At 32.6% G+C, this 12,085-nt stretch overlaps 1 protein-coding gene across 1 annotated transcript; it reads right to left on the minus strand.

Moving 5' to 3' along the window:
- Nucleotides 1-676: 676 nt before the first annotated feature.
- Nucleotides 677-1,969, minus strand: LOC126844877 (uncharacterized). The gene is made up of 2 exons (XM_050583335.1): nt 1,928-1,969; nt 677-1,862 (listed from the first exon to the last, which is right to left on the minus strand). Exon 2 carries the CDS (start codon nt 1,774-1,776, stop codon nt 904-906), a length of 873 nt encoding a protein of 290 aa, XP_050439292.1. The 5' UTR covers nt 1,777-1,862; nt 1,928-1,969; the 3' UTR covers nt 677-903.
- Between the last annotated feature and the right edge of the window lie 10,116 nt (nt 1,970-12,085).

Raw genomic sequence — 12,085 nt, forward strand, 5'->3', positions numbered from 1 at the left:
TGTGTATAATGTGTGACCTATGGATTTCTGAAACCTATGGACCTATGGAAACAACAATATATCGGAGTCGATATCCGGCGGAATTAATATGTACAAATGTCCGGCGGAGTCGATAGCCATACATACATTTTTTACTGGTAAAAAAGTTATTTCGGCGGAATCAATATGCAAGAATCATGTATAAATCAGTTTTTTTCTAAGAATTCTGTAGTGGATAAATATTCTATATTTATTACCTCCGTTGAGCTGCCCAGAGCCAATAAAGATATAGGTAATATATCAAATACAAACCAACGTTGGGAGCGACCCCCAACGGATATTTTTTCGATTTGTTTTCGGTTGTAAACATAATTTTAGTTTATTTCGTGACACTTCTTTTTAATCATATTTTTAAAGTACCTTAAGCCACCAAAAAAAAATATAAAAATCTCAGCTTTCAGAAAAAAAAATAATTGGGATTAGGATAAAATAATTCAATTTATAGGGGCCTTTAAAGACTTCAGCAAGCGCCCCACAAGAGCAGACAGGAGTAGTGCGGGTTTGTATAAAGTTAATTGTAAGGTTTAAAATAAAAAATACATTTTTAGAAGCAGGTTACTTGTAAAGAATTTTATTTTTTTTAATTTATACGTGCATTACCATTATCGCTTACAAAATATTGAAATTATAGATTGTAATTCTAAAAATTTTATTTTCACTAAAATATCAGTAAATAATTAAATAACTAATTCTTAACTTAAAATAAACTACTAGTAAATAAATGGTGTTAAATTGTAAGAAGCGAGTATGAACATTATTCAATTGCATTTTTGATAATTTAATAATATACGTTTTTATTAAAAAATAAAAAAACTTAAAGTTAACCTAAAAACTCCCAGCCCAGGTTTTCTGACTCCAAAAAAACTAATCACTGGGGATTATAGTAGAAAGAGTAGTAATTCCGTTCCCATATACAAACCCTAAATCAGAATAGTAGGCCTCGACCATCTCGTCGATAAACTTTTGAACTTCAACATCAATGATACTAACGAACTCTTCATCGTTGCTTTTCTTACATTTCTCCTGTAAAGTTTTCAACCATTCACTGATAGAAGCATCAGCTTTCTCAGCGGGCTCAACGCAGTTGATGCTTTTGAAATTGACCAAATTACCACGTTCATCATGTTCATCAACGTTCAACACGTTATTGATAGATTTCAACAATATCTTGGAAGATTTACTAATTCTTAGCTTATAATCTTTATCGTCTTCGTTGGATCCATTACTCGACATATTTTTAATTTTGTTTCGTATTCCAGCGAAAACCAATTGGACCTTACTTTTAGTGAAAGTTGCGATTTTTGTCGCGTCAATCAACACACTATTTTGATAATCCTTTAACGGGATCAACCCTATTATGTACTGCAAAGCTGTAAACATGTACTCCGTCATCGGCTGACATTTTTCTAAATGTAGTAACACAGCAATTAAAATTCCCCAGGATTTCTTTTTGGTTTCATCTTTGAGTTTACTTCTTCGTCTTTCCGTATTGCATAACTCAATAAGGTATTTTGAAAAAATTAAAAATTTTAGTAAGACGTCTGTGTATACACACCCTAACAAACGTAGTGCCATGTAATATTTTGTCTCCACGTTTTTCTCATCGACAATACGATTATCCAAATCTGGTTCGTATTCTTTATTTAGGTCCAACTTATACTGAATTTTTGTTACTAAATCTTTTCCGTTATATGATTCCATTCGATTGCCGGTCGGTTCCAGACACTTGGCTCTCATTTTGATTTGCTTCCATCCTGAAAATTTCAGAAGCGTATCCAGTGTGTTGACAAACTGTTTTTCATCTTCGCTGGGACATAATGAAACTTTAAAAAATACCATTAAAAAAATTAATAAAGTGATTGTCGAATTAAAAATCATTTTAACATACCAAAAGCATTCAAACAATTTAACACATAAATATACGTTCTAATGGTTCTAACACAACTGACTATTATTTGGTAAAAAAAAGGGATCGTTTACCGAAGTATGACGTGTTCAATAATATTTGTACAGTTCAAATGTTCGATCAGTACACACGACTATCGCTAGTCTGTACTATGCAGTATATTTATTAAAATATAAAATTATATAGGAATTTAAATTAATTAACAATTTTAGATTACACTTTTAAGGTCGATTAATACATATCAGTGACGTGACAGTGCCGTGACCGTTCCGAGATTCCGCCAGTCGTGATTTCTATTCACACTGGTCAGTGTTTCATCCGTCATTAGGTCTATAGGTCGTGGCCAAAATGTTTTCGGAAAATGAACTACTGATGATTGCTATGGTTTTGGACGAAGAAGAGGAAGAAAAGGTGGTTAAAAACGGATGTGGGTTCATAAGGCATGGACAAATAGGCATACAGAAGGGGTATTTTCTACATTATATAAAGAATTAACAGATGATGGAACGAAGTTTTTCGAATATTTTAGAATGTCAGAAAATTCATCATTCATATTTTTAAACCAATAAATCAACAACGGCCAACTGAGGATGGAAAGAACCAGAAAATAGATGGAGTTTTTCTATTCACAGTTCGCACAACACGCAATAGCTGAAAACCCTACCGACACGCGGCCCTGAAATTTAAAAAATATCCTCGGGAATTAATGTGATGATCACGGTACGGTGTCGGCGAAGGCACTGTGCACTGTCACTGTCACGCGCCGGTCTTGTATGAACAAGCCCCTTTAAATGCCTGGAAGAATATTTTCGATCTTGTCGGCCGGACCACGTGCCGGTCACGGCACTGTCACGTCACTGATATGTGTATCGATTTAAGGTCCTTTAAGGTCGATTCACACATCCTTTTAGGTTATTTAGTCTTCCTACTGGTATTGTCGTCTTCACATCTCCTCCATTCCTCCCTGTCTTCTATTTTCCTTTAATATCTACATATTTTACACCCAGTTCTCCACATGTTTGTGATATAAAATTTACTCTAGGTCTTCCTTTTCCTATTTTCCCTGGTGTAATTTCTTCAAGGACTACTTATATGGGACTTATGTCTCCTGTCTCTAAATATGTTCTAGCCATTGTAGGTTTCTCGCTTTTATGGTATCTATCATTTTCCTTTGTTCATTTACTTAGTACTTGATCATTTGTTACTCTATCTACCCAGTTATTCTTTTGCATACGTTGATAGCACCACATCTCAAATGCTTTTATCAATTCTTCTTCATTTTTGTTGTATGTCCATGTCTTCACTGAGTATAATGCTATAGGCCATACATATGTCTTCAGTATCCTTTTTTTGAGTGTTATGTTTAGCTTCGTTGATTATTATCAACGAATCCTATTGGATCTGCTTTTTTTTCGTAAATGCAATTTTCGCCATTTCAATTCTTCTCCTAATTACCGTTTTGCATTTTGCATCATCTGTGATTGTTCGACCTAAATATTAGAAATTGTTCACCTGTTCTATCATATAATCATCTACTGAGATTTCTGCCCGTATCTTTGTTTTAGTGTAGTTCTTTTCTCCATTTTGGACAATATTTCATTTGTGACCCAGGGTTTTTATTTTTCCTGTTCTTTTAATCCTAGAATACTATCTGCTGCTCCTTTCAGTGTTGCTTTAATATTTTGCCATTTTTGTTCTATTGATATCTCTTCTACTTCATCTTCTAACTCTTCTTCTATATGTTTTTGGAACTCCATATTTTTTTCTTTATGTTCTCCAAATTCCATTTCGGTTCCTTCTAAGGTTTACAAATGTTTTCCATTTTAATTTACATGTCATCAATAGAAGGTTGTGGTCAGTGTCGATATCTGCACCCGGATAAGCTATTGATTTAAATACTTGGTTTCGATATCTCGAATTTATTAATCTATGGTCTATTTGGTTTCTATACAGGTCTCCTGTACTTGGTCATGTGTATTGTCTTCTTTTGTGCACTTTATTCCATGTATTCGTTATCACATATTTCTCTACATTACAAAAATCTATCATTCTCTGTCCTCTATCGTTTCTCATTCCTAGTCCATATTGTCTCACGATGTTATCATCTTTGCCTTCTCCAACAAACGCGTTCTAATCTCCAATTATTTTGACATTGTCTTCTGCCTTTGTTGCCTTTAGTGCTTCTTCTATTAACTCATAAGTTTCCTCCGTCTCTGCATCGCTATATTTTGTAACGGACATGTATACCTGAATTAGCACTAGGCCGGCGATTTTGATTGCGAACCTGGCCGTAATAACTCTTGTGTTATATATTTTTGTGAGAGTGAGGGATTTTTCAGCCTGCTTATCCATTACTATGGCCACGTCTTCCTGTCCATTTCTGTTTCCAGAGTGTACTATGTATACGTTGTCACTTCTTACTTTTCCCTCTTCTTTCCATCTAGTTTAACTTATTCCTTATATACTTATTTTTAATCGATGCATTTATAACTTTAGACTTTCCAATTGTATTCATTGTTCTCACATTCCATGTCGCAATTCTAAAACAAGGATTTTGCTTGATAACGACCTGAGAAACCTCGCTCCTTCTCCTGCCGGGCCCAACACGCTTCGATACGCCATATCCATCGATTTTAGAGTTTTTTCTCTAAATTTTTCATAGATAGTAAATTTGTAGGGATTTAGTCTCGGGACTATAATGTGGTGGTATTCCATTGCCTTCCACATCACATTACAGTAACCATGTTCATGGTCTCCATGCACGCCTACTACTACTACCTGGCTATAGCTGTACCTGCTTACGAAGCATCCACCTATAGCCATTACTGAAGACGCTGCCGCCCACCTTTAGGTCCATTTTAGTCGCCTCTTACGACAGGCATGGACTACCGCAGATGTATTCTGGCCCCCACCCACGTGGACATGGAATATGTACACAGAATATATATAGACTAATTATTTGTGTAAATTAAAACAACCGTGTTAGCCACATCTAAAAAACCAACTTTTGTAGACGTAATGCACTACAGTACAATTTTAATATTCGTCGGGCGCTCCCTTTCCTTGTTATCATAGCATAACATGAGATAACATCGGAAAGGAATCTAAATGGCGTGAGTTGGAAGGATATTTTTTTTAAAATATTTCATTATCATTAGTATCTATACATTATTTTAGTTATACACAAATAATATTACCTTTTAAAGCGTGTCGCCAGCTTTTTTGTAAAATTACTCCACTGTGCGTCACCTAAAACGGAGTCGCTGCTTATGAATATTTATTCAGGTGTTGCAATGAAATCAAAAACTAAAATGTATATTGTCTGTGAATGAAAATTATTTAATCCGATTATAAAGAGTATATAAAAAAGCATTGCAATGATAATAATATGCTTAAAATCGTGTGTTTAACGGTTGATCTCCGTCTATAATAATTTGTTTTTTTTTATAGGTAGTACCTTTTAAAATAGTCTATCCTAAAATGAAGACACATTTAGTAAAAATAACAAAAAGTATGATTTTCTTTAAAAAAAAATTATGCAGTGTTTTATGAATTATGTAAAATAAAATTTTGTTCTATGAATATTATGATGACTATATTCTTAACCTCCGTTGCGCTGCCTAAGCGCCCAATATAAATATGGGTAAAACGCTGTTGAAATTTTACATAAAATGTGTACATTTCAAATTGGGATTTTCCATTAAAACGAATCAAAAATTTAAAACAAAGATAAAAATTAATAGAAAAGTCGAAATATGGGGAAAACGACCACAGTATTAAAAAAAAAAGTTTAAATAATAAAGTGTAAAAATATGATCCGGTAATCTATAAACCTAAAGACTAGAATGAAATAATAAAAAATTTAGGCGCCCATATAGACTGCAGCAAGCATCCCACAAGAGCAGGCAATAATAGTGCGAACATGGCTAAAGTCAATCACAGAGCTCAAAATTAAATAACATTTCCAGAGGTAAAGCAATTTTTGGTTCTACAAAAAAGTATACAAACATTATGTAAAACATATGAATTGTCGTAAAAACTAGAACTAGTGTACGGCGTAGGTTTACATTTTGTAGGCATACACTGAATACTTATTGAATTACAGACTGAAACAGTTAACAGCTTGAATTGTTTCTTTACAATTTTATTTATTGAAACCAGTTTTTATCATATATCTAAAGTCAATCATAGAGCTCAAAATTAAATAACTTTTCCATAGGCAGATTACTTGTAATAAACTTTATTTTTTATTTATATGTCCATTACCATTATGGCGCACAAAATATTAGAAATTATACATTATAATTTAAAAACTTTAATTCACACTAAGTGGCGAGTTAATTATTCTTAACTTAAAAATACCACGAGTAATATATAAAGTGTTAAATTGAAGAAAATGAACATTGTTGAATTGCATTTTTTGATATTTTAATAGTAGACAATGTTTATTATTTAAACTAAAAAGACTTTAAAATTCGATGTCAATTATAACATATGTATATACTTAAACTAATCAGTAGGAATTATATTAGAAAGAGTGGTAATTCCGTTTCCATATACAAACCCCAAACTAGAATGGTAGAGTGTGACCATCATGCTGACAAAATCTTTAATTTGATAGTGAATGATCTTAACAAACTCTTCGTCGGTGCTTTTCTCATATTTCTCTTGTAAAGTTTTGAACCATTCACTGATAAGATCATCAGCGATCTCACCAGGCTCAACGCAGTGATTGCTTTTGAATTTGGCCAAATTACCACGTTCATCACTTTCACCAATATTTAACACATTGTCAAACGATTGCAACAATACCTCGGATGATTTACGAATTCTTTCTTTATAATCTTTATCGTCTTCGTTAGCTCCATTATTAGGCATTACTTTAAAACTCTTCAGTTGTTGTCTTATTAAAGCGAAAACATTTTTAACTATACTTTTAGTTTGAGTTGCGATTTTTGTCACGTCAATCAACACACTATTTTGAGAATCTTTTAACGGGATCATTCCTATTACGTAATCCAAAGCTGTGAACATGTACTCCGTCATAGGCTGACAGTTTTCCACGTGTTCTAAGACAGTAATCACTTTCCAGGACATCTTTTGGGCGTCATCTTTGAGATTACCTCTTCGCCCTTCCATATGGCCAAACTTAACAAGGTATCTTAAAAAAGTCATAAATCTTAATAAGACGTCTGTGTATACACACCCTAACAAACGTAGTGTCATGTAATATTTTGTCTCCACGTTTTTCTCATCGACAATACGATTATCCATATCTGGGTCGTAGTCTATATTTAGGTCCAATTCATGCTCAATTTTTGTTACTAAATCTTTTCCGTTATATGATTCCATTCCATTACCTGCCGGTTCCAGACACTTGGCTCTTATTTCGATTTTCTTCCATCCTGGAAATTTCAGAAGCTTATTCAGCGTGTTGGCAAATCGTTTGTCGTCCTCGGTGGGACATAATGAAACTTCACAAACTGCAATTAATACAACCAGTGGTGCGATTGTCAAATTGAAAATCATTTTAACGGACCAAAAGTATTCAAACAATGTAACACGTAGGAATACGTTCTAATGATTCTAACACAACTGATTGTTTTTGGGCAAAAACTGGTAGAAAATATGTATGTTACCTTTAGCGTTTATGTACCCAAGTATATGTGTTCAATATTATTTGTATTAGTACAGTTCAGATGTTTGATCAGTACACACGCATTGTTGTTTACTCTGCTCATATTTCTTTTGTTTTATCGTTGAAACTTTTACCATACTGTTGCTTTATAGACATTTTTTTATACAGTTAAATAAGTCTTCTCGGTGCTGTTTTTAATGAATTATGATTATAGGTTTGTGGTTGATATCGTTTAACTGTTAATTGCAAGGTATATTAAGAGGGCAGTCTGTCTAATGATTTTTACTATCGGATGTCATCGATTGTCTCCGTTTAATGTCTACTCAAGACCTGTAATCTGAATCATTACTTTTATTTTATTTTGTAGCCACGGTTTTCGGTTTAGTCGAGGCGACAAACGGCAAACTCGCAAATCTTGGTCGTTGTTCAAACAGAAATAACATTTTATTTTTGTTGTAAAGCGGAGTCGCTGCTTATGAATATGTATTCACTTGTTGCTTTGAAATCGATAACAACACACAAAACCGTAAAATGTACCTACTAGTGTCTTAAAATGATGCGATTATAAAAAGTATTGTAATGATAATAATAGTCTTAAAATCGTGTCTTTAATATAAGTTTCTTTTTGTACATTTTTTAAAACATCTATGAATTGGAATATATTCGGGTGTGCTGAGTAAAACATACTATTAAACTTGGAGTGGAAGGCTTCACAACTTTTCATAGTTCGAATTATAGAACATGAATACATTGCCCACACAGAAGGCGGGAAGTCACAATCAGGCTTTATGTATGTATTTAATATATAATCGGAAAATTGCTGTACTTTTCATCTTCGGGTAAAATTGATACAATATCGTCAGTAAAACAATCCTCCACTTTATCTGGTTTTAAAAATGGGAGACCAAAAAAATATTTTAAGAAAATACTGATATCTGAATTTTTTTTGTATTCTTGACTTGAACCAACCGTTTGAATTTTCCTCCACCAACTTTGACCTAAATGAAACCTGAATCCTTTCATTTGAGCTGACGGCCACACGATTAATAATGATGAGTGGATTGCTTTTTCAAAATCGGCAAATATTATTTTAGGTGAAAAATTGATATTATTTTTTAGAAATTCAGATTTGAGATGTGAAAATGCTTTTGTATAAGTATCTATATTTTTATTAGGAAGTAAACAAAATACCAGTGGTATACAATTATTATTTTTCAAGCCATGGATTGTAAAAAATTGTGTAAACAATTTTGGGCAACTTTTAAAAGTTCCATCCACAAATATTGAATCAACTTCACTAAAAAATTTTAAATTAGTAATTGTTGAAAAAATTACTATATTATTTTCGTTGTCATTCTCTAATAAAAAATGTTCATCTCTGTTAGTTGGTATATTTTCTTTCAATAAAACATTATGTAAATTAGGTAAATTGTCTGGAAGTTTTAGAATTATAGATGACCTAACGTGGTGTATATTATTACGAATTAAGGTTAAATCATAAGTTGTCATTGTTTGAATGTCTTTTGACAAAGCTCCAGGAATAAGTTTTGATGGTTTATCATAAAGTTCTTCTACAGCCTTCCGCTTTAAATTATTACTCAATTGTTGTCTATTAAATAGTTCGGCAGAATCTTTAATATGATTATGATCATTTGCACGTTCTATAATCTTATTTTTAATATTTTGTTTAATGTATGACTTACACGTCTTTTTACAGCAACTCCAACGCTGAATATTATAATTCTTTAATGTTTTATGGTAACGAAATTTGTATCCATCAATATTAAATAATGTTTTATTTTTTTCGCTTAAAATCACCGGAGTCGTTTTATAGTGTTTAAGTTTTATTTAACAAAGATTACACAAACAACACGATCGAAACCAAACTAAAATTATTATAAGCTTTAAAGTACGTTCGTGTAGTCGTTTAATCAAAACCGGACGCAATTCGTGTGGTAGTTTAGATAAAGCCGGACGCAAATCATGTAGTCGTTTAGATTAAGACGGACGCAATTCGTGTACCCGCTTATCAATTTTTGAAAATGTTTGAAAAAAAAAATGTCTTCTGAGCACCGTATTCCATTTTTTGTCGTTAGAAATTCGATTTTAATGTTTCATCTGAAACGTATTCCATAAAACGCTTAATTATTTATGTGTAGTACGGAAAACTGAGAAGCTAAACCAATTAAAACGTTTAACCGGTAATCTTTACACCTAGACACTACGATGAAATAATAAAATATTTAGGCGCCCATATAGGCTGCAGCAAGTACCACATAAGAGTAACCCGTAGTAGTAAGGTCTGTCAATCATAGAGCACAAAATTAAAAAACTAGTCGGACCTTACTTTTAGTATGAGTTGCAAGTTGTGTCACGTCAAACAACAATCTATTTTTTGAATCTTTTAACGGAAATATTCCTACCTCGTAATCCAAAGCTGTAAACATGTACACCGTCATCGGCTGACATTTTTCCACATGTCGTAACACAGTAATGCAAATATCCCAGGATTTCTTTTGGGCGTCGTCTTTGATGGTAAATCTTCGTCTTTCCGTACTGCATAACTTAAGAATGTGTTTTAAAAAAGTCATAAATCTTAGTAACACGTCTGTGTACACGCAACCTAGGAAAGCTCAGTAGCGTATCCAGTGTCTTGGCAAACTTATGTTTAGCCCCGGTGGGACCTAATGAAATTTCATGTAATACCATTAAAATAATGAGTGGAGCAAATGTCAAATTGAAAATCATTTTAACGGACCAAAACTGAACAAACTGACATGTAGGTTACCTACTTTCTAATCGTTAAGCACAACTGCTCATTATTTGGAAAAACAAATGATATAAACTCTGTTACCTTGAGCTTTTGTGTACCTAAGTATATGTATTCAATACTATTTTATTTAGGACAGTTTGATAGACGTTCGATCAGTACAAAAGCTTTGTTGATTTCTCCGCTTTTATGTCTTGCTTTCGTAGTTGAAGCTTTCACGATGGGTATGTTTTTTGTATACAGTTTAATTCATTTTTCCAGTGCTTTTGTTAATTAGGTATTATGATTATAGCTCATCGTGGTTAATATCGTTTAACTGTTAATACACGGTGAACTATTACTTGTTCATAGTTTTCGTTATTTCTTTCTTAAAATAAAACAGCTATAATAACATTATTTTCGTACACCCTTTTTCAAAGGCCTGTTATTTTATTATCGATGAAAACAATTTTTAGAACTCAAGGCTTGAAAATTATATTGGAGATAGATCTAGTGTGGGACTATAAAATAACATCTATAGTCAACATTTTTTTTATGTTATGAAGAAAACGAGAAAAATTACACTTTTACTGTTGTGCATTTCTAGGTTGTTAAGTTTGAACTGAATTAACGGTCGACTGTTTTCTGAAAAGCAATTTCATTTTACTGTTAAATACGATACATGGGTAACAATAGCAATAAATTATTATTTTAAAACAGACGACCAACCCCTAAACGTATACACAGTTAACTAAAAAATTATTATTACTAAGAACATTATACTGACTACGTGTGTACATCTACAGGAACGCATTCAAATTTATTTGAAAGTGGTTTTATCACTTTCAGTTATAATAATTTCTGTACACCAGTCACCATCTCCCCTACCCAATCACCACCGTCCCCACTAACACTTACAGATTTTACATTACATTTTCTTGTTTTTTCAAATAATACAAATAGTATACAATAGTATAGTTTTGAATAATATTCGACAATTCATTTTTAAATACATTAATACAACGTTGTTCTAAACCACTTTGTTAACTTGTAATTTTTGTATTAAAATTAAATTTGACTCGAGTTTAATGTTTAACTGCGTTTGTATAAAATAGTAATTCTCCCAGTTTTGTAATAGGAATCATTTTATAAGTGTATCCATTGTGAACTAGCAGTTTCGTCGATTTTTTCAAGTTTGTTTGAAAATTTTAAGTGACAAGTAGTTGTAAAAATGAGAGAAATCAGACAAGACAAAACCCGTTCTTGGATAGACGTTGTCAATTCGAAACTAAGATTAGGACGATATAAAAAAAAATTATATGATTGGTTTGGTTCACTTGTATGAATTTCCAAACCATCGTCGAGATTCCAGTAGTCGGTTATCATTTATCATTATAATTGGTAAAAATTCATAGATTTCTCGATTTTCTCGGACTTGTAATGAGGACTTGTCGATTCAAAAAATGGTATTTTTTTAGCAAGTATTATTATTGCCTCTAATAAACCGACGACGTCATGCGACAACTACAACGCGTTTCGGGAATTAATTCTAATTGTTAAGACAATTATTGCACTGTGCCAATGTCGTAGATATATTTAATTAAATAGCGCCATCATATGTATACCATCGACGACACTCCAAGACGCGAAACGAGTACTTGTCGCAATTATTATAACGCTGCATTAATAATGTACAGTCACAGACTACATGAAAATATAGCAGACAGCTCACTCGGCAGTCGGCATGTAAATA

This window comes from Adelges cooleyi, unplaced genomic scaffold (assembly GCF_023614345.1).
Source record: "Adelges cooleyi isolate 19-005CV unplaced genomic scaffold, UGA_ACOO_1.1 ACOO_flye_CR_arks_rails_tigmint_CR_PRNA_651, whole genome shotgun sequence".
NCBI classification, from domain to species: Eukaryota; Metazoa; Arthropoda; class Insecta; order Hemiptera; family Adelgidae; genus Adelges; species Adelges cooleyi.

Excerpts from the sequence above, each read along its gene's own strand:
- LOC126844877 (XM_050583335.1), bottom strand. The coding sequence starts at position 1,776 with ATGAGAGCCAAGTGTCTGGAACCGACCGGCAATCGAATGGAATCATAT.